Raw genomic sequence first — 23637 nt, 5'->3', positions numbered from 1 at the left:
TAGAGGAAATTGTACTGGGGCAGCTGTTATGACTTCACGGTATTTCAGGATGTTTTTGACTTCATCAGAATTAATAAAAACCATTAATTTCCAACTCAAATTGTATTTAGAAGAAGGTGATATAATAAAACACCAGAAACATGCTACACTTGCACACAACCAGACCCCTCCTGCAGGAAGCACACAAGGACGGACATGTGGGCCCCGCCCCAACAGAGAGGGGGCTCTACGCCCAAGTGTTCAAGGGCCCAGGGCACAGCCTCGGTGCGGCGGGAGGGATGTCAGCGAGCGGACAGAATCTGATGGAGGAACAAACACCGGTTCCTGAAGAGTGGGAAGGATGTGGATGGGCCAGAAGGAAGACAGGACACTGATGAGGAGAGAGCTGTGAGAAGGAAGCAGCGGAAATAATCATGTCGTATGAATGTGGAAAGGAGGGAACCAGTAGAAGAGAAAGGAAGATGTATATAAAGAATCAGTAGAAAGAGCTGGAGAGGCTGAGTGAGGTCATGCTACGCAGAACCCTAAAAGTGATAAAGAACTTTGTTTCTTTTTTTTAAACTAAAAAAAAATTTTTTTATGTAACCTCTACACCCAATATGGGACTCAGACTCACAACCCTGAAATCAAGACTTGCACTGACTGAGCCAGCCAGGCACCCCAAGAACAACTTTGTTTTAAAAAAAAAAATTTTTTTTTAAATGTTTACTTATTTTTGAGAGAGACAGAGACAGAGTGCAAGCAGGGGAGGAGCACAGAGAGAGGGAGACACAGAATCCAAAGCAGGCTCCAGGCTGTGCGCACGGAGCCCAACGCGGGGCTTGAACTCACAAACCGCGAGATCATGACCGGAGCCAAAGTCGGATGCTTAACCGACTGAGCCACCCAGGCGCCCCAGAACAATTTTGTTTTCAAAGGACAGCATGGGGGCGGTAGTGAAAGTTATAATTTCCCTTCTTTGAAACCGATCCCTACTCCACTCAGGTTAAGTGACTTAGTATCTCTGAGCCTCAGTTTCCTTCTTTGTGGTGATGGGGACAGTAGCCAAAGCTAACACTTAAGGAGGCCTACCATTAAGTACTTTATAGGTTTGGTCTCGTTTAAACCTGTCGAGCACCCACTGAAACTGCCGTCATTCGTTTCGACAACGGACGGAGTGGGGATGCAATAAATGTCTAAGGTCACACGGCTATTAAGAGGCAGCGCTTGGCTCCGACCCACACGACTTGAATCCACTATCTGTACTCTTACACCACACTCGTGGCGGGGGGGGGGGGGGGTGGTAACACAGGAATAAAAATACATGTGGGGGTCAGAGGTAACACACACGACCTGGCATAAGACAGGTAGCCTTAAAAAAAAAAAGATGTTAAAAAGAAAAAAAGATGTCATTTTATCTGATATGGAAGCAAACAGATTTCTGAAGTGAGGGATAATGTCCCGGAAAAAAAGTTAAGGAAGATGAGACTGGTAAAAGGTGCTGGAATAGGCTGGATCACCGACAAAAGTGGTTGTCGGTCTGGCGAAACTTCTCTTCCAGAAATCTACTCGCAGAGATGGGCAGCCAGCAACCTTAATCTCCCTGAAGGGAATTCCCCATCTCCTGGAAGAATTCAGAGCAACCAGGCGAGCGGCACTGGTTCTCAGGCCAGAGCACCAGCCTCACCTGGAGGGCCTGGAGCACCGCCCTGGGCGCCACCCCTGGAATTTCGGATTCAGTAGGTCTGGGCGGGGCCCAGGAACTTGCACTTCCGACGGATCCAGGAACTACACTTTGAAAAACACTGCCTTGGGGTAAGTCCCACACAGGTGTCTGTAGGGGTCAATTAAGATGATACTCAGAGCTGCGTCACTTGTGGTGATTTTGGCGGGGAGGGGGGACTGATAACGAAAGTGGGGAGCAGGTCTGTGAAAGAGCACATCCTGCAGTCTGCAACAGCTGACACTTAACAACACGCGCAGATCTCAAAGTGACAGATGGGGAAAAAAAAGGATGAATAAGCGTAGGTCCTATGTAATATAAATTCGACACGTGAAACAGTAAGAGACATTTTCAGAGACAGACATGTGTGACAACGGAGCTGAGTGGAAAGAGATGTGTTAAATAACTACAGTGGGTGCTAAGGAGGGAAAGGCATGGGGGAGTGGAGAGCGAAAAAGGGAGAACGTGAAGGAAAACCAAAGTGGAGCCTTGCACACACTGGTGAAGGCAGCATGATGTGGATGGAACAGTGTCATTTACGCAGTTTTCTGTACCACCTGAAGTCACTGGGAAAAAAGAGAATGATTTACTTAACTTCACAGTTTATGAACTAAGAAGTTCAATCAGCAAGATCTCATTTTCTTTGTGCAACTGTGAGGCGCTAAAAACAAGCGTCGACCCTCGGAAGAGGAATTTCGAGATGCACGGGGTCACCTGCTTAAACACACGGACACAGGGCTGCCTTTTAAGCAAGTACACACACCCTTCTAGAGCCTTCTAAGACAGCCAGATGGCAGAACATTAAGCTTCTGGTCAGTGAACCTGCAGCCTTCTCTAACTTAACACGAAATAAATACTCAAATCTTGATTAAGAGTAACAAATGAATTACTACAAAAGTATGTTGAAGTCCTGAACCAGAGAGTCAAAAAGCTGGAAGAGAGGAGGGCGGAGTTACTTACGCTTGCTTCTCATGATGACCGTGGGCAGCGAAGACGTGTCATGTGCCTGCAGGGTCCCCTTGGGCTGCTGGACGAAGAGGAAAAGGAAATAAATAAGTAGATGAAGGCTGTGTCCACAACTTCTTTTCTGTAGACTTCAAGAAGCCTAGGGCAGAGAGAGAGCCAGCCTGGCTCCTGGCCAACGGGCCACAGCATCCCGCCCGTCACCCCCACTGGCTCTCTTCTGAACCCACCAAGTGCCATGGCCCCACAAAGGCTGCCTCTCCTGCCCGGAATGCCCTTGTGCCTTCGCCATGGGACATTCTTCTATTCAAGACCAGGCGAGAACTACCTCCTCAGTGAAGCCAGCATCACCTTCGTTCTCCTCCTCTCCCAAGGCGGTGGCTGGAAGCCCCTGAGAATCCTGCACAGGCCTCCACGGAGATTCTCCCCCATTTACGGCCACAGCCCGCTCACCACCTTCCCCACTAGAATGCGGGTTCCCTAAGCCAGCTTCTGTGCCCTTTTCTCTTTCTCCAGTGGCCAGCATTAACAAGGTACCAAATAGTTCTCAAGTGAAGCACTAATTTTAGTTGAGGCTTTTGTTGTAGCATCTGACAGAAACACTTTGAGTGAGAAATTACAGACTACACCAATTACCCTGAGAGAAATCATTAGTGGAAGCAGGTGGTTTCCAAATTAAAAAATGCCCCCTCCCCCCCACTTTCAGGCTGTGTTCTCTTCTAGGGGAGAATGCTACATTTCCATCACGAGAACCTAGTACGTTCCCAGCAGCGCTGTCTTGTCAGAGATCACAAACTCCATGCTGTGGGGCCGGGCAGGCAGCGAACGACAGACAAGCGGGAGGAGAGGGAATCCACACATCCTGTGGAGGGCATGGCAGCCACTGGGGCCCCAGTGCGTTACCACTTCCCGTCCATCTTCCCAGCATTTAGGAAACCCAGAAGACAGATACCATTCTGGATGCTTAGGATCAATCAACAGATCAAACATTCCTGACTTCAGACTGCTCGGCAAGTCTGGGGCTTACGTTCTAGTGGGGGGCTGGGGAGTGCAGACCATGTAAAATCAATGTAATAAATAATACAAGCTGTTAAGCACAGACCCTGAGAAGGTGGTAAATACTACGGAGAAAAGGGAAACAAGCAAGGTGAAAATCGGTAATTCTGGGTAAGAGGAAATAACCAGGGTTGTGAGATCTTCCAATTCTTTAAGGAGAAATCAGAAATCCAAATTGATATGAAATGCGATTTTTTAAATAACTGCATTAACCAAAAAACAAAAACAAAACATTACTTCAAGAGCCAAACAAATTTATGTCCATGGGCTGATAAGATCTGGGGTTCAGAAGCCTATCATTTTTACACTAGTTCAGACTAGCGGTAGCCGCATCATCTGGGAACTTGCGGGAAATGCAAATTCCCGGGCCCTGCCCCAGAACAGGCAGCTCTGGGAGCTGGCCAGAGAGAGCGGTCTTTTAACAAGTCCCTGAGCAGGCTCTAATGCGCACTCAAGCATGAGGCCACTGCAATTAGATAAATGTCTGGTGACCGAGGCAGCATCCTGAGCGTCTGTGTAGACGGCAGATGGAGGGCACTCTTCGGACAAGGAACAAAAGGACATTGATTTATGGGTGGCCGGAACACCAGAAACCACAGAGGGTACCTAGGGGTATGCCCCACACCCACTCTCCTGAAGGGCCACCTGACAAGCAGCGCCCATTACTGTGCAGCGCGCGTTCCCAGAGCAGGTGCTACCACATGCCTGGCACTTCCTGTTCTTGTGTCATGTGCCCAGAGCCAACCCCTTTGTGCCCTGCGGACTCAAGTGCTGCCAGGCAGGCTGTGCCAAACCCTAACCTCCTCCCCTCCCGCCTTGGCTCCTCGGGAGGTCAAGGCCCCCGAATGGCACCGGGAGGAAGCCAGGTGTGTGACCGTCCAGGCAGGCGGGCACACACGGTTAAGAAGAAAACCACCGTAACACCACCAGACACATTTGCATCATGGAGAAATGTGTATTTAACGTGGGAGTTCTGAAACCCACAGGCTCCCGAGTGCGTTAACTAAGAGACTCCATGGCTTTAAAGACAAACTACAGTCTGGTTATTTTGGTCTCAGTCTTGGTATCAAATGATCCCAATAAACAAAAACCACAACCTGGCCTCTCCCAACCCCGAGGACTGGTCCGCTCAGAAACGTCTTACCTTCATCTTGACCTTTGCACAGGAGGCCAGACTCTCTCTGCAGCCTTTGTGGACGAAAGCACCGCAACCTGAAAAACAAGCAAAGCTCAAGGTGACTTCGGGCAAACATATCCCAGGGTCTGACTTCACGCTGCCGTGGCAGCCTGTGGACTCCCAAGCGAAGTCACTCACATGTCAGAATCCGGCTCTGACTGCAACTACAGCCTGTGGTTCCCTTCCAGAAAGCAGGCGTGTGATGTCATTTGGAGGAAGAGAAATGACAGCAGATGCGACTTGTGATTAGTGGAAACTACAAGTGTGGAGCCGCTCAGGCAGGAAGCGGAGAGGCTACCGATACAAAAAGCAGAAGCATCTGCCGTCGCCACGGAAAGTCTAAGGCACAAAGACACCCAGCAGCAGAGCCCCTCTCCGGGAGCTGGGCAATCTGCACAGCGGTGTCAGAGGCAGAGCGTGGATCCGAGAGTTCACCTGTTTACAAGCTTCCACTTGGGATCTTAACCACCCTGAGCTTTGCACAACCCAGCCCGAGCCAGGCGACGCAGAAGAAAGGTCATCAGAACCCCCCGGGCACATCTGGGGAGCCCTGCCCGACCCAGGAGCAAGCGGGCGATGACTTCCGGAAAGACGGGGCAGAGCCCACATCTGCCAAGGACGGGAACCTCAGCCCTTCTTTCTTATTCCCTTAGCTCCAAAGCCGCTGATGTAAAAACCCAGTCCTCTGTGCCTCAGCAGGGTCACTGTCAGCTCTTACTGCTGCTATGAAGTCACAGAACAGAATTGTGCCAGGAGGCCCAGAGACCTGTCTGCGGGGACACCCGGTGACGAGAGCATCTTCCTGACAAGAGAAACCAGACACCATTCAGCAGGCAACGCTTCACACGCTGACGCAGGAAGCACAGGTCCTGCCCGTGTCAGCCCGCTCACCGGGGGCCAAGACGCTCTCGCAGCGCAGACGTGTGGATCTGGCAGAGCGGAGGGGCGCCGGGGAGGACAGGACCCAGGGACGCAGATGCCAGAACCCCGGGCCCCAGCGGCCTCTTCCCACAGGCCCTTCCTCGACGGTCGCGCCCGCACCGCCTACTTGGTTCGGGGGTCTCTCCCACGGTACCAGCAGCCACGCCGCACTGTGAGGCGCTTGTGGTTTTCTCCTCCCCAGGGGCTCCTCTGGGACAGGGACCCTTGTGTGCTGTGGAACCTGTAAGTCTCTCTACCACAGTGCCTGGCTCACGGCACCCATTTAAATGTCCGCTTTAGACCCTACTAGGCCTCTTGTATCCAAACACCAAGTGCCCGGACACATTTTACAGAATGTGAAATAGCAACTTACTAACACTAAGAGGGGCACAGGAAAAACAGCTATGAAACCACATTTGATTCAGGCCGTGGCTCTGCTAATTAGTTAATTAGTCTGTTCTCAGGGCCTCAGTTTCCCCAGCTATCAAATGAAAGGAGGGTCCACATTTCCTAAGTTCCTTCGGTCTGTTAATTCCACAAGATTCTTCATGTTCCAACTCTTAAAGAAGGGAATAATTTTCCAAAGTAAATCCCACTGAATTGTCCCACGAGGTTCATGCAGTGTGACATTTCAACTTCTACCTGAATTACCACTAATTACCACCCCTCAGAGCACGGTCAGGGAGGGGCCCTGACTGGAGGAGTCTGGACAGAGGCGACCACCACACAAGAGGCTACTGGGGGCAAGTCCAGAGATGGATGGGTCAGAGTGTGAACCGGTCTGCAGTCATGGTCGGGGAGTGGGGAAGAGGCTGTATTCTAGGCCTTTCACTCCTAGGCCTGCCTCTGGCCCCCATCTAGCTAACTTCTACAACTCTACCCCATGGGACATTCTCTGGCCACCTTTCTGATGTTACCAGACCAGAAGAGACGATGGCAGCAGGAAGGGAGGCTCCCCTGGGGAAGGCTCACACAGGCATCAACAAGAGGAACAACCTGGAAGGTTTCAACTCCGTCAAAACTGTATTCTTGCCTCTGCTGTGTTCCTTCTCCGGGAGCAGACTGTGAGGGAGTGACCTCGATGCCATGCTCCTTGTCATTTCTACAGTCTGCGAGCATCTCCATGTAAGCAGGGGAAGCTGCCCCAGTCAGCAGTGGAAGAGAGGTTACGGACCCCTGAACGGGAATGCCGGGATTTCTCAGCAATGTCCCATTCTGGGCATAAAGAGGTCACTGCAGAAAGACCCCTGGGGAATGACTCATTCTAATCAGTAAAAGAAAACAGTCTGAGGATGTCTCACTAAAGAACCGGAAACCACTGGCGCTTGTTAATTTGTCCAGTTCTCTGAGACTTGAAAATGACCCATTTTGATAAAGAAGTTGCTGTTTTACTACTGAGAGAAAAAGCAGAATCACGAAGAGAAATCCACCTAACTCCCGAGATGCCAACGTGGCTATGCCCTTCTTCCCATCATGCAATGCAACTCCTAGGATCTAGACCCCAGGGAAGCTTGGCTCAAGACTTTACGCCTCTCCAGCCAACGGTCTTCCAGGAAGGGCCAAAGAGGCAACAGGTAGGCTGGACCATACGTCTTTATTGATTTGTATTTAAATTCTTTGCCTCTCACCTCCCGAAAACTCTTCAATGGCTCCCTGTCACCTTTAGGATCGTATCTCTTGCTTGACTTGACGAGACCCGCCACGCATTGCTTGAACGTCCAGCCCCTCACCAGGTTCAGCCATGCCTGTGGGCCCTGAATAGAAAACGGTGTTTTGTACTTGTGTCCCTTCCCCTACTGGGCTGGAAGGACTCAGCTCTACGACGTCCTCTCCGACTCCCCCAGGGAAGGAGAGAGTCCCCACATCTGCACTGGGGGGACTCCGTGCTCGCCTGTCACAGTGCTGTCCCGGACACACTCGTCCCCTGGACAGAAAGCTCCCTGTGGGAGTCTCACTTTGTGTTTTACAATTTTTGCACCCCTGTTCCCAGCTGCTGGCCCACAGGAGCACCAGGTGTCTCAAGAGGGTGGCAGGTGGGCTCCACGCTGCCGGCCCCACAGCAAGAAGTGTACACGGCAGTGGAGGCCAAGCCCCGCAGCCCTTTCCCAGCAAGACAGATGTATTCGCCCACCCGCGCCCCAGCCTCACTCGGGACGCCTGCCATGCAGAGGCTGGGGAGCGCGCGGCCACCCAGCTCCAGGGCCTAGATGAGCCGCCGGCTCTTCACGCAGAGGCTTCAGAGCTCCCCTGGCCATCTTCCCTCCGTCTTTCACACACCCCTGCTCAGCTTAAGTGTTTCACACACCTCTTCTTTAATCCCATGCGTCCGGCCCTGCCCTGTGTAGGAGAGAGAGCCTCTCCTTCACTCCATTCCACTCAGACAAAAGAAGACGTGCAAGGGTTCGCAGATGACAGAAACTAACAAGCCCATGTTACAGACGAGGAAAACCACGCATTTTGAAACACGATTAAATGTACCGCCACACACAATAACAGTAGCTTGAAAGTATTAAAAGACTCGTAGCAAAACAGTAAGACACAGAAAGAAAAGCTGTACAGACTGAACAGGCAACTTAACCACACAAAACGGCGCCTGACCTCTCCAGAAATCAGAGAAACGCAAACTAAGCCAACAGAGAAACACCATTTCGTATCCAACCAGGCTGGATAAAATAAAAGCCTGCCAATTCTAGGTGGGAAACGGTGATGTGGGAACGCTCAGCATCTGCCCTGGTATCTGGAAACTGGCATCTCCACTTTGGAAGAGTCATTTGGCAGCTAGTTGACAACGTGCCCCCTTTATGAGTTAGCAATTCCCTTCCTGGTGGACAGCCTGGTGATGATGTCCCGTGTACTCCTGCTTATAACAAAGAAATGACCCAAGTGACTTAGTACTGGGACAGATTTGAGAGATTCATAAAATGGAACACCATACAAGAGCTCTAAGTCAGCGATCTGGATTCAAGCTGCTTCAGTGTTCTGGCTCCCCCAGATCTAATGTTGAGGAGAATAAAGCAAATTGCAGAATGAGGAATAGTGTGTGGGACCGTTTATGTAAACTACAAAGACTTAAGGGTTGTTGACGTAGAAGATAAAATGACGAAATTCAGACTATATACACACTGAATTCATGATAGTGCCTGTCCTTGGGGAGGGAGGAAGAGGCACCGGATGAGGCAGGGAAAAACGCTGGGGGGGGGGGTAGTTTTCAACTTTCTTGGTTTATTTCTTTACAACTGGGAGAGAATCTGAAGCAATATAACAAAATGTTACTAATTTTTCATTTGAGCAGTGAGTCCACAGGTGTTGTTACATCATTGATGTACTATTTTGTACTAGTATCTAAAAAACCAAAGCCCCCAAACCTAGTGTTAACACATTTTAATATCCTTCAAAGTTCCTGGAGTTTCCTTGAAAACACTCCCTTATTCTTTAAAAAAAGTCAATCATAGTTGTGCTAAAAGTAAAAACAATTTTCAATCAGCTTTTACTATCTTCCATTCCAGTTACAAAAGTACATTTTCTTCTTTGGTTTTATGAAAATCCGTAAGGTTTATGGCATCTCTGGGCAACAGACGGGATGGGATGTGCCTGAGGACTGGCCGCTAATTCTGATCCACAAGTGACCCATCAGCATTCTCCAAATTGCACCCTGCCTGTTCCTCTCTCCCCGATCAGGTCCATCTCCCGAAAGAACGAAACGAAGACGATTTTGGGGGAGGTTTGGGGGGTGGTGCCATCACTTTTCAACAGACTTCAGCAATATTCAACTTCTCAGGCCGGTGTCTGAGATTTAAAAGACAATTCCAACCGATGAGACGCAAGAGCAGCCGTAATAGAATGTACATCTAAAAGACAACTTTCCCCCACTTTCTTAGTTGAGACAGTTCCCCAAACTCATGCCCTGGCTGATATTTTACTGTGCCCTGTAATAGGGTGGCGAGGCTCAGCGATCAGTAATTCATGCAGGGCCGTCTGCCTAACATACTCAAGCTCCCACTTGGAAAATACTCAGCTTGTTACCAAGTTGCTCTGGACTCAGTTCACAGCCCACTTTAGTGGTGTGTGGGGGTGATTTAGAAACTCTGGCCCACTGACATCAGCCAGAGTCATGAGGTTAAAACCTTACTCTCTGTTTCGGAAAACAGACAATTACCAAGAACACAAGAGCCGAAGATAAATCTAATAGAGTCAAGCTCTTTGCCACAAACCATACCATGTTGTTAGGGAGATCAAAGAATTATTTGGCCTTTTATTTATTTATTAAAAAAAAAAAAGACTTCCTAAGAGCAGTAAGTAATATGCTTTCATTTTTCAAAGTTATTAAAAAAAAAAAAAAGGTCTCAGCACGGTGGTTTACGAGAACAGTGCCGACTCCTAATTAGATTCCTCTGAACTTAAATGCAAACAGCCCAGCCTTCAACAACAACAAAATTTTTTTTTCACTACCAAGAGGCATCAAACAAAAGAATATGAAGGAAAACCCACAGAACTGGGAAATATCCTCTGTTGATACATTTTTTTTTTTTTTAACCTGTCACCAACCGCCACAGGTCTGTGGTGAACTGTTATATACTACACGTTGCTTCTCTTTCAGCAGAAAAACCAAAAACTACCTGTCAGAGAGACCAGCTTGAGAAAATCAGCTTTAAAGAAAGATAAGAGCAATGACCATGCCAAATGGAACAGAAATCACAGAACGGTCTGGGCACAGGAATGCTATGGCAGGAAGGATTCACCTTTTTTTTTTTTTGTAATTTTTTTTTAATGTTTATTTTTGAGACAGAGGGAGACAGAACACGAGTGGGGGAGGGGGAGAGAGAGAGAGGGAGACACAGAATCTGAAACAGGCTCCAGTCTCCGAGCTGTCAGCACAGAGCCCCATGTGGGGCCTGAAACCCGAGTTGAAGTCGGACGCTTAGGCGACTGAGCCACCCAGCACCCCTAAAGGATTGGCCTTCTTAAGCTGAGCTCTGAGGTGAGGGACCTTTCCACCCTGAGTCCACTGATCATCCTCAGGGAACATGCTAGAGTCCTGCCTTACAGACACAGATCTGGGGGAAAATTCTTGGATCCTTCTCAAGGAGCAGGCTGAAGGGTCACTTTTAAGGACAGAAATGTGCAACTTCCTCCTATCATTTCAACTCTAACCAGGAAAACGAAAACAAAACAAGCAACAATGAAAACAACAGCAACAATAACAACAAAACTATTTAGGTATGAACCAATGTAGAAATATATGCTCCAAAGTGCTTTCTGCAACTTGTTTGTTTCAAATCTTTGGGGAGTGTGAAACACCGTGGTCTGGACGGATGGCAGCTTATTAGCTACAATGCACGTAAAATGTTCTTCCTTGCCGGTGTAATAACCACAGAGCTGATGCACAGAATAAAGAGGAAAGCCACAACAAAGAGCCAAATCATCTCAGGTGAGAGGCTCACATAACAGCAGTTTTCAGAAGAACACTGGTAAACAAAAATGGAACAGAATGCAGGGCTCTGCTTGAATAAGAACTGACTTTGTGATTTAGGCTCTTCTTTTTACCTTCTTTTTCCCTAAACAATAAATTGCTTTTACTATGTCACACAAGCAATGAACTCTCCATGCCAGAAAACAGTATCTAGAGAGCTGCCTTCCTGGATAATAAAATCCAAAGCAAAAATCTGACCATCACATGCATTCTGAACTCTCATGTTTCCTACTCTGATTCCAGCTGATCTACTTGTTTATTTTTTTAATCAAGAGAAACAACCTACCACAAAAGTACTCAGAAGCTGCTAACACAACAGAAAATAAATCAACAATCATCTCAAGATCATCTTACGTCTGTTTAAAGCAAATAAAACAGAACCACTAACACGATCCGAAACCCAAACATAATGAATTCCTTACTCCGAAGGATTCCACCACACATTCCAAAGACCAAAGTATTTGTGGCAGCTGGAAAGAACAGCTGATGATTCAAGGGAAGCTTTACGGAGTGGAAGAAGTAAGAATTGGAAACACACTCTTTCCTTTCTCTGTTAAAGTTAAAGCGAGAGGTGAATTCTGCCAGGTTTCTGCTGGACGGAATTACTTGGAAGCAGTCCTGGCAGGAGGCTTTAGTCCTTGCTTCTTTTCCCGCCACAAGCAGGTTGCAAAGAACTATTATGGAGCCTTTGCTCCTTGCTGTTTCTGGTGTCTATGATCAGGACCACTTCCACGCAAGTCCACGGAAAGGGACTCAAGCTTTCACCCAGAATTAGGATGTACTGCAGACTGGTTCGGCTGTACTTCAGCAGAGTCAAAAGCAGGTGATAATGTTGAAAACGTGCTGTCCTGTTGAATCACTTAGTATACGCGTGCAGAGGGATATGTTAAAGGGACTGATGACATCTGGAACACTGGAGCCCATCAGTATCGGCCACCATCCTCCTTCATTACGACGGGTGACATGGCTGATCTTTCTGAACCACGACTCAAAACTGACGAAGCAGGTGCCTGGGGGTGAGGCTGCAGGGGTCAGCAAGGAGGGTTATATTAGACCAAAAAGGAAAGCTACTGGGAGGGAAGTGACGGACTGGAGGGATGCTACGTTTCCTGAGGTTCTTGGGAAGATCCTGAGCACGGGAGGGCACGGAGAAAAGGGAGAGAGGATTCCGAGTCCCTAAGTTACTCATCTTTTCCACTTCCTGCTAAGATAACAGATGGTGCTTCACACACATGAATATTCACTGCAGGCTCTGTTCTTCAGGAGGCTGGAGAGAATCAGCAGATTACTTCTGCTCCCTTGGGAAAATGACCACATATCGCTCCTCCGCTTTCAAGCCTTGATCCGCACCCCCCCCCCTTTTTAATTAAGTGGCAGGCTGCACACTGTCATACACAAATCTTAATGCCACCACCAAACGCTGAGCCCACTTCCACACTCTCCCGGAGCCGAGTGCAGAGCTCCGAAGTTTCTGAGGAGGGCCGGTATGCAAGTTAAACATGTATTTTTGGAGCTTAGGTGCACATGGGGGAAACTACCAAACTGCTCCTTTCTGCTGTCTGATTCTTCCCATTTAAACTTCAAAAACATCATTCTTTCCCCTTGTCTTTGCAGAGCAGGTGGAGCCTAGATGACTTACGACATTTCAGTTAGACCAAGCAATTGCCAGAAAGCAAAGAGCCACTGGCTGAGGACATTCTGATGCTCCTTCTCCCTCCAAACAGAGAAGCTTCTAGCGATGACACACTGGGCTCCACGAAATAATTTGTCTCCAGAAGAAACAGACTCCTCGGGCGACTTAATGCTAAAGCTTACAAGTTAAACCAAAGAGGTTCAATCCAGAAAAGTCCCATCCCATTATAAACACTGTTAGCATAAAACTAGTAGCCAATCTGGTGTTTTACCGGTTTTCTACTTTAAAAAGCCTTAAGTGAAATACTGTCATATTATGTGCCATCAAAAATGTAAAATATTTAGGACAGACTGACTTACGATCTTAACACTCTCGCTGAAGTCAATAAATGAGAACAATGAAGCTGCTTTAATGGATCCCCAAGTCAGAAATCAGAGGTGCCTAGGATATGTAAAACTCACTTGACTACTTGGGCATCTAGTTTATTCCCGTATTTAGTTTTGTGTACATAATATAGAGGATATCTTCATTCATATACGTAAGCAGGTTCAAATATTAGCAGTTTAAAAATGGCTTCCTTCACAATCACGTTACCTTCTTCAGTTAGTTAGAGACAGAAGAAAAAACGTAAACAGATACGCTGATAGCTAAAGTTAGTATGTTGATGTTAAAATCTGGTTATACTTTTGAGCATGTGGTTTTTTTTTTTAAGTTGATTTATTTTGAGAGAGGGGGAGAAGGTGGGCGGGGGGGGGGAGAGAGAGACAGACAGAGAGAGAGGGAGGAGGGAGGGAAGAAGAGGGAGGGAGAGAGAGAGAAATCCCAAGCAGGCTCTGTACTGTTACTGCAGAGCGCGACACGGGGCTCAAACTCACAAACCGTGAGATCGTGACCTGAGCCGAAGTCTGAAGCTTAACTGCCTGAGCCACCCAGGCGTCCCTAGCATATGGATTGTTAATGCAGGTTTAAAATTAGTCTAAAAGATATATATGCATGTATATATTCAAAAACCGGCAGAATTTCCAAAACAGTTCCACAAAAAACATCCTGAAAACCACTGCCCTGTCTATTCAACTAATTACTACATGGACTTGTGGCTGGTAAGTTAAGTCCACGAGTCTCCTCCTACATTTAGTTCTTCCTCATGGGTTGCTCTGGGGTCCTCGGGCCCCAGACGTTTCTAAGACGTGTCCCAGGTCCCCCTCTCGGGGAGAAATTGTAGCACACGCTCTCCCACCAGTGTGAGCAGCTCAACAGTCCAGGAAACCCTAGCTCTGCTTCCTCACGGAGGGAGTCCGGCAAAGAGAAGTTCTATTCGTGTCTAACAGGAAGAGGCATCAAGAAAACAAAAATGGGTCTAGGGCGCCTGCGGTCGAAAGAGGTGCGCCCTCCTACGCTACGGCAGATGTTTCTATCTGACAAATCGATCCTGCGCCAGCCGCACGTTTAAGCCTGAGTCATCACAGTCTCACGTAGGCTAAGAATTAATGTAGCCGAGGAGGATAAAAGTCAACTGCTGTAACCTAGAAAGAACACAGACACAAAAGCCAAGGACAGGAGAAGACAAAACATGTCCTGGACATGAATCAGGCAATCTTTCCGTTCCAAATTTACACTGAACAAAGGTGTCTGCAGCCAGTCACGGCCGGAGCCATCCCGCTACTGCAGCCATAAACCAATGGTTCTTACCGTTCCCTAGAGCACAATGCAAAAAATTCTCTGGGTCTTCAACAAAGCTTTTCCTTTCCACACAGGTTCTGTCCCTAAACCTTCTGATGATATTTCACCTCACACCTCAGCACTGAGAGTCTGCAGAACCAACTACGTTGTTCTTATTCAAGCTGCTGCTGTCAGTATCGTGGGGACAGGGCACCTCTCCAGTCTTCTGTTAAGCGACTGCTCTCTGGTGACCATTCTGCTCTTTGTCTGTTGAGCTCTGGAATATACTACCAACATATTTTGCTCCTTCATCAGAGACCAGCTGACAACCAGAAAAACCTTTAAAATTATCAGTGATCCAAGGTTTGCATTTTGGTTCTGCTCATACAAAATAACAGAAGTACAGTCATTAAAAAATTTAAATAAGAGTATAAAATAAAACCTGAAGCCTCCCTTAACCTCTCCTCTCCTAGTCTCTTCCTTTAAACTGTCAACAGCTTGGTGTATATCCTGTTAAATATTCTTGTGTATTTACACCAACAATTAGTGTCTCACTGGTCTTCCGTAAGTTCAGATCATACATCTAGTTCTACTTCTTGCCTTTTCAACTTATCAAAGCGTCTTGGAGGCCTGTTTGTGTCTGCAGAGCTACCCCAGTGGCTGGCAAACTATCCACTTGGCGGGCAGAGTCTCACGGGAATACGGCCACGTTCACTACTTAGGGCTTGACCATGGCCAGAGCCGAGCGGCCACAAGAAAGACCTGCAAAGCCTCACACACTTGCCGCCAGTTCCCTTACAGAAAGAGCTGGCCGACCCTTTTTAGTCCCAGCTCCAAATTCCATCTGATGAATCTACGACATTTTACGGATGGATATCGAGTGTCTTTACCTTCTCCCCCATTACGAATCATGCTTCAGTGAGTAGGTACCAAGGGTTATGACGCTTTGAGAACTCTTCTCACAAGCCCTCGCCAACCGCTAGAAAGGAGGGACATTACGTAATGTGACAGAGGCGCTAAATATCGCAACAGTGGCAATCACATTACAACATATAAATGTATCAAATTCACGTGTTTGCACACCTTCAATTTCCAGTGTTATACCTCAAGTATACTCAATCGGAAAGAAAAAAGGTGCCTGACACACACTGCTGCTCAATAAATATTTGTTGACAGGAGGCTTCTGAATGAATCATAAAACCAAATGCCATGTTTTGCAGAGTTCAGGTGACCAGTCTTTGTTGAAGAACTTCACTTAAGGAACTCACGTGCATAATTACTGACAGTTAAATGTAAAGAATAAATTCAGTCTGAAGTCATAAGAGTTTCTAGAATATTCACCCAGCTCTCCTTTCACTGCAACAGGTTACAGAGTGGAAGTCATTTTCCTCCTTTATAAACAAACAGAATTCAGAACAATCTACTGATGATGTGGAACACTGAAATAGCTGAAAAATCTCCACAAAGATCCTTCCAAGGCTATTTCTACTCCTGAAATTTTATTGTTATTTTTCACATCTACGCCTTAGCTGTGCTGTTCTGTTCCTACATTAGAAATTCTATTCATTTTAACTTTTTAATAATTCTCAACATCTTCCCCTGTCTACGCACTTGCTAACTTCCTCATGGTGGTTCACTTCCTTGTGTGTTATCCGTGTATTTTTTATCTTAAACTCAGCTTCGGCTTTATAGGACTATTTTCCTTCCCGTGGGAAGCCTGTTTTACTGGTGACCCTACGGTTCAGTTCTGTATTTATTTCTGCTGAGCTTCCTTAGTGTTTTTATCATTTTCAGATTGGGATTTCATTAAACCGCTTGTGAAAAATTTCTTAGTTCGAGGTATGAATGGTGTGCATTTGAACCCCAGATTCATATATAATGCAGAATTTTCACCCAGAGCCCTGGGCGAAGGCAAGTTTCCTTGCTGCTTCTGAAGGGCCAGTGGGTGGAGTTTTTCTAGGTCCTTCAGTATGGACGTTGCAGCCTTTAAAGCTCCTGGTTTCATTCGGGAGTCTCAGTTCCAGCTCCCACCTTGTGCCCTCGAACCACACATCCTGTCCTCGGTTGACGGGGAGGCTCTTCATTGCTCTGATTAGGAGTTTCTTCAGGGATTTCCCTTTCTGCAGGCTCGGTTATGTATTAGTTTAGTGTTTTTATTTATTATTTATTAATATATTGCATTGAACATTTCTGTTTTATAGCAGAAAGCAGGTGTTCAGTCTCCTCCACTGATGAAGTTCTTCGAATATCAGTTCATACTGTCAATCAAGAAATACGAGGTCTTTCTGTTTTTCTCTGAGACCAGTGCCCCTCAAATGGAGAAGAGGCACTTTGCAGGAGGGATACACAAAATGATTCTTTGGGACACGGGGAGGGGAGGTTTTACAGCTCTCATTTATATGGACTTAAAAGAGAAACAGAATTAATAAACAGATGATGTACTGGTGCCTCACTCAGCCCTTTGTGTTGCGCTTAGATGTCCGAGAGGGCCCTGGAGGTTAAGAGCACTTGAAAGAAGCTGGGGATGTGTAACAGAGGCTCCTGTCCTCATCTGCTCACTTTCAGCACGCTGTGGTGAATGGAAATTCACAGGTGCTCAATGCAGTGGGCTTAGAGAGTATATTTGGTTCCAACTAAAATAAAATGAAAAAGGGACTTACACAGATTCCTGCAAAGAACCCACTGACCTAAGAGTATTATTAAGAAGATGAATAGCTAACCAGCACACAAGACAATGGCAAATCTGACTTCTCTTATTCCTGGAATGGGCTCTTTAGAAGTAAGGTATAGGACAAGTGTGTAATTCCTGCATTAAATATATACACCCTGGGGGCGCCTGGGTGGCACAGCCGGTCAAGCGTCTGACTCCTGATTTCGGCTCAGGTCATGATCTCATAGTTCATGAGACTGAGCCCTGTGTCAAGCTCTGTGCTCACAGCACGGAGCCTGCTTGGGACTTTCTCTCTCTCAAAATAAACTAGTGTGTATACACACACACACACACACACACACACACACACGTATATACACCCTGCGTGAGTAGGCTAAAGACGTTTTAATGATGCACGAACATACTAAAAAGTGCTTGGTGACTGCTGCCCTAGGTAACCAAGTTATCCCAGTACCAAGGAGCTGACTGTGTCAAGAAAACCGAACGCGTTCGGCTGATGGCCTAGGGAAGTGCCCTAACAGAACCTGGGCCCCACAGTAACATGCAGGGGGGAGTGGACAGTGGTGGCCCCTCGTTTCCTAGAAGTCACATAAAGCTTACCACTAACGCTGGAACTCTCAACTTCCTGGTGAGTCGCATGTTGGGGAGGACCTAAGCGTGTGTGGGATCCGCCCACAGGATGCATAAAGATTTCGAGAAGAGCTCCTCCCAGGAGGTGGTGTTGTTTTTAAAGTAGGGCAGTACAACCAACAGGGCTGCAGACAACATTTGGGATATATCGACAAAAGTCCTCTTCCAAGGACGTGATGGTAAAGCTAGTCATTCAGAAAGCCACGACAGCTGTGGTGCAGACAAGCCGGGCTGTGGGCTGTGTGCTGGCTTAACTCCACTCTGTCTCTTCAAGAAAGCAAGTGAGCGGAACTCAATTCTGCAGTAGTTCCGAATCTGCTCAAGTGAGCTTTTAAACGTTGCAAATTTCAGTAAGTTAATTATTTTTGGTAACAAATCCCTTGGGGTATTCCACAGAAATGACTGAGAACAAGAAACGTCATAAATACCATAGTCTGAGAAGTGTTTCTTGGCGTCTAAGTTAGTCACTATCTTGTCTGAACCCGTTATAGGTGCCACACGGTGCTAATCATCTCTGCCTTCGGGGTGACTGGGCTGGGCCTGGGGGTGGCTCGATCTCCAGAATGGTCAGTTCCGGCCACAAGCGGCCTCACAAATTTTCTTTGGTGTGTGCGCTGCAATGATTACTTTCTATCCATCTAACGACAACAGTTTTGAGATACGGTGCCTTAGAGCCGGGTCTCTGCCAGATACAGCTGGTAGCCTGCTTTTGTACGGCCCATAAACTACAAACGGTTTTTACATTTTTAAATGGTTGAGATACAGACCAATATTTTATAATATATAAAAATGACATGAAATTCAAGTTTCCCTGTCTATAAATGGAGTTTTATCGGAACACAGCCATGCTCACTGGTTTATGTATTGTCTGTGGCTGCTTTTGCACAATAGCAGAGTTCAGTAGTTGTGTGGGGACCGTGAAGCCCACGGAGCCTAAGACACTTGCTGGTGGGCCTTGACAAAAAAAGTTAGCCACCCTCTGCCTTACAGTATCTTATCAAAACCAGGAACCACACTCGGTTAACAGACGGGGCTTTAAGGTGCTTCTGATCAGGTCAGCGACAGGTCAATACGGGACATCTCTGCCCACGAAAGTACCTTCCCTCGGGAGTCACCACGACTTGATGTTGGCAAATGGCCGACACACATGCCAAAAAATGAGCGCATACGGCCTGACAAAGGACTGCTGTGTGGCTTTTGAGTTGGAGGCCACGAGGCTGTTTTGATGATGACACAGACTTCCAGGACAACAGAACGGCGTATAAGAGATTGGGGCTCTCTGCAAAAACACACAGGCTGTATGCTCTACATCGAGAACTGATGACCCTCCTGATGTTTAAAGGCAGACACAACAGGCTGACTTGTCCACACACACCAGGAAGGGATACGGGGTGGATGGGCGGGAAGCCTGGGGCAAGCCCAGAGCCGTGCCTCAAAGGAAGGGGCGTGTCACTTACTTGCACAAGTGTAGGCATCCTTGCTGGTGAAAGGCTTCACGCACTGGCTACAGCTGACGGGACCCACAACAGGGATGGAACTGAAAGCGTGTCCGTTGACAGTCTTCTTGTCCTTGTCCTTCTCCTTCAAATCTTTCTCCTTCTCCTTGATTTTCTCTTTCTCTTTTTCCTTTTCCTGCCAAAGAAAAGAGTTTAGAGTTAGTTGGACGCCAGAGCCTTCCCTTCACCCGGGCACCCGGACGGCATGTGGTCAACGGTGGGTCGTGGCGAGTGTTTGGGATGCAAGTCAGGAGTGCGGTCCTGGACGATGGTCTTTGAAAGTTGTGAGCGTTCGGGCTTCATGAGACACACTCCGGGAAGACCGGGCAGGCCAAGCAGTTCTGTCAGCGGCTTGCTCAGCGGCTGTTCAGACCGATGGACACAACATCCCAGGACCAACACCTGGAAGAGGCTTCTGGAGCTGCAGGAGGGGAACGTGGGGCAGCCAAGAACGCCGCTCCTCCCCCCAAGCGCGGCCCATGGAGGACGCAGGCCACGAGCTGAGGGCCGGCTGCAGGCAGGGAGCAGGAAGGACAGCAGCCCTTCTTGCGTCAGCCTGGGGCAGCAGGAAGCTTTCCTCGGGGGGGCTCTCCTCCAACTGCTTCCAGCCACAAGTATTACCGTCCCCCACATAGACACACACCGCTGTTGCGATCTAAAATAATCCCTGCAGGACAGGTACCCCGAAGCGAGCCACTGTGACAAACTACCAAGCACCTCATACTCTGAATCAAGGCCTCTGTGTGCGTTACCGCACCCGATCCCATAACTGTGAGGTGAAGGGAGGGCATCGCGCTGCCCGTTGTACACCCGAGGAGATCAGGATCACAGACACCAGCTCTGAGCAGCTACTATGCGCCAAGCACCACAGATGGGAACATACACCCAGTGAAGAAGCCATCATCTCCACTGCACGTTCAAGGACACCAAGGCACAGGGTGTTTAATACTACAGTTGAGCCCACATGCCAACCACGGCCCCACTGGAATGCAGACCCAGATCTGGCCGACTCCTCAGCTCTGCTCTCTTCACTCCTCTCCACTGCCAAGGGCTGGAGAGGTTTGTTGACTCACAGAAGGTCACACGGCAAATGATCGGCAGCCCAAATCACAACCCGGGCCTTCTGACTTCCTAATTCAGAACCTGTCCACCATACTGACCTGGTGAGTGCTGGCCAGGTCTGATTCGTGTACGGCCCTTGGTTAACGAACGAAACACGTATCAAAAATCTAAGAGCCAAATTGCTACACTTTAGAACCACAAAAAGGAGGACAAGAAAGGGAGAAAAACAAACTACTTCACTTTACAAAACAGGAAACTGTTCTAAGTGAAAATCAGTAATGGCTGAAGTACGTACGTAACATTCTAATAACAAGCAAGAGCAAATGCAGTTTTTCCAAGTATTTCTCGCTCTTAACCACATTTGGCCACAGGCTTCTCCATGCGTAAACGTTAAACTGAAAAGCATCTGCCTCCTTGCTCAAGAAAGCTAATGCGTGCTCCAAGAGCTGAGAAACTCATCCACGGCAACTAACATGCTCTCCAACCTCACAAAGCTCATCAAATCTGAATAAGTAATAAATAATACCCTCATCCTTCACAATAATCCAAACTAGTTCTTCCAAGGATAAAAACAAAACAGTAACCTAACCACCGTCCCCCCCCTGCCTCCCGGTCTCTTTCTGTGTTTGTTAGGATTTAGTGCCTTAAAGAAGTCAGGCTCTTACCTCCCCATGTTTTGGTCCTGTGAGTCTCACTGTTATGAGGGGTACTTCGTGAAACCGACCCCATTTTACCGACATGATTCGACCCCCATGCCAGGAAGCGTGCTGTCACAGAAGGAGGGGCGCATGCCGGCAGGGCAGAGCGTAGCAGCTTCGAGCTGCCATGAGAGAAACCGTAAGAGGAAGCCAGGGACTGGTTGAGAAAGGGAAGGAGGGAGGGCTGAAGTTGCTTGTTTCCTTAAGACAAGCTTAACCATTTGCATGCTGCCAGGAAGGCCAAGTACCCTGGAAATGAAACAGAACGAAGTCCCCAGAATGCAGCGTGTGTGGACGGTGCTTCGGCCACACGATAGTCAGTCTGGAAGGACTGAGGCCAATTAACACTTAGAAGTTAAGGAACACATCTTCTGTCTGTTTAGAAAGACTCCTCATGGTGTTGAAATCGGGATGCTTCCTAAGAACACTTCTCAGTGAGGTCTGCTTCGCCTGTGGTCGAGTGGTGACCCATTGTTTTCTGCAGTGTGACTTCTGCGTGTTCAACAACGGCTGGGGAAGTCGGCGCCCACGGTATTTCAGGGAAGGAGGCAGGAAATAACTACACTAGGGGACTCAGAAGGAAAACGAGTTCTCCCTTTCAAAACCTACTGCTTTAGACAAGCCATTACAAAGACAAGACCAGAGAGCACTCTGGATGACTGCAAAACATGCTGGGATGAAGCCACGGACACGCTGCCCATGTTTAAGCAGAGAAGGGAGCAGAGAGGGAACTGGATTTAACACTGACTCCAGCCTTGGCACACGGCTCCTCTGCACGGCTGACGGGGTCGGCTCTTTTACGCCGAGCACGGGCACGCCGAGGTGGGGCTGGATAGGGGCAGGTCTGCAGGAGCACAGCCCTTGCCCCAAAATGCCTACTTCAAGTCAGATTAAGAATTCGTGTAAACGTGTCTGCCCACGTATCTCCCGGCTAATCTGCAAGGAGGAAAGCTTAGAGAAGAAAATCAGTGGGACAGGCTGGTTTAAAGGGGGTCACTTCACTTCCTCTGCGTGAACGGGATCACGGTGCACATTAGTGTTTAAATAGTCTGTAAGCCAGCGAACTTACTTACTGGCAGGAAGCGGTACTATGAGAAGATGCTAAAGACAAAAGCAGAACCCGCCAGTCTTCCTGTTACACTTCCTGTTTAGGCTTGCCCCCGTTCTAAAAAACATCCAATATGCTTATCTAATTACATGTCGGATACTGCTTATGTTTTAAAAGGACATATGAAGGGCCAGAACTCAATTTCTCAAATCCTAGATCTATCTACCTAGATAATATCTATACACCTATCTAGAGAACTCCATGCTACAGGCAAAATGTGAATAATCTGTTACACAGTGGCTGACTTTTGGCTCCTTAGAATATTACTTAAGAGTTGCCAACATATAAATCGACCCTTAAGCACATATAATAACATAACAATGAACAGTGGGCTATATCTAAGTTAATAACAACAAACTATTTTCATGAGTATATCTATCATACCTAATTGTAAGAAAAGTAAAAATTTCCAAACCATTCCTAGAGACTCTGCTAAGAATTTACAGGTAGCAATTTAATATATCTTCACTAAATGCTTTAATTTTTCCTTTAAAAGAACTAGGACTGATTATACTGTACACTAGGTTAATAAAAATAGGTTAGATCTCTAAGAGTAGCTCTTTTAAAAATAAGTTAAAAGCAGTAAAACCATTATTTTCAAAAGAAAAACTAATATTAATATCCACAGTCACACTTTCAATTGTTTTAACATTAGGGAGAAATGACATTAGCCAGTAGTTATGAGAAACGGTAGAGTGCGCATCATCACACTAAGAAAATACTTATTTTTGTCATCGTTTAGAGAAGGAAATGCTTCTGTAGGGGAAAGCTCTAGCTTATCAGTGCAATGGCATATTAAGTCAGGGCATTTAATGTAACTGGACGTAAAATGTATCATTTCACTACTTCCCCTACTTCTTACTCTCTTTTGGTGCATTGACACAAGTGAGCTCTTCCATATGAAAGACGGCTCACTCTTAACCTTCTTGATGGATGTGGCCAGTGGGCCCTTTTCTAAACACCTGATAATGGGAAATGGACTGCGAGTCCATGTTTCAGATTTGTAATTTTCTGAACGTTTCCACTGCTAGAGGCAGCACGAGCCCCCAAAGGTCTTGAAGCCAAGCGTGAAAAGAGGAACCAGGCTCATTTTGCAAAACAGTGTTGTCATTCTGGCAAAGGAGATGCTCAGACACTAAGGGTCGACTGATAATGGTCTCTGCCAGACTCTGCTCTAACAATTTCCTTCCTTTGTCCTGCCTTTCTCTTCATTCTACTAGCAAATGCCAGTTGTTTGAAGTTATTTATGAGTGAGCAGGAAATGAAGTGCACTAATTGCTGGAAGTCAAAGAGGTTCTGCCCTAATATCTAGTTCTGTGACCTGAAGCATAGCTCTCTGTACTTCAGTTTGTAAAGTATGGAGGATGGGATGAGACTTTTTTTTATGTTTA

The 23637-nt window shown here is 47.3% G+C and overlaps 1 protein-coding gene across 12 annotated transcripts in view; it reads right to left on the bottom strand.

Moving 5' to 3' along the window:
- AKAP13 (A-kinase anchoring protein 13) overlaps nucleotides 1-23637 on the bottom strand; it is a 332086-nt gene that overhangs the window by 30490 nt on the left and 277959 nt on the right. For 10 of the 12 annotated variants that reach the window (XM_047086640.1, XM_047086628.1, XM_047086631.1 and 7 more), the window contains 3 exons: nucleotides 19340-19514; nucleotides 4866-4933; nucleotides 2663-2729 (listed from right to left, as the gene is read on the bottom strand). In XM_047086640.1, the coding sequence (XP_046942596.1) occupies nucleotides 2663-2729; nucleotides 4866-4933; nucleotides 19340-19514 (310 nt within the window). The remainder of the gene's footprint in view (nucleotides 1-2662; nucleotides 2730-4865; nucleotides 4934-19339; nucleotides 19515-23637) is intronic. The other 2 variants (XM_047086632.1, XM_047086636.1) reach the window with 1 other exon arrangement.

This window comes from Lynx rufus, unplaced genomic scaffold (assembly GCF_022079265.1).
Source record: "Lynx rufus isolate CCGP_SWC_20201006 ecotype Redwood Valley unplaced genomic scaffold, mLynRuf1.p SCAF_21, whole genome shotgun sequence".
NCBI lineage: Eukaryota > Metazoa > Chordata > Mammalia > Carnivora > Felidae > Lynx > Lynx rufus.
The sequence above is the reverse complement of the archived record's forward strand: the minus strand, read 5'-3'. Positions and strand labels throughout refer to the sequence as shown.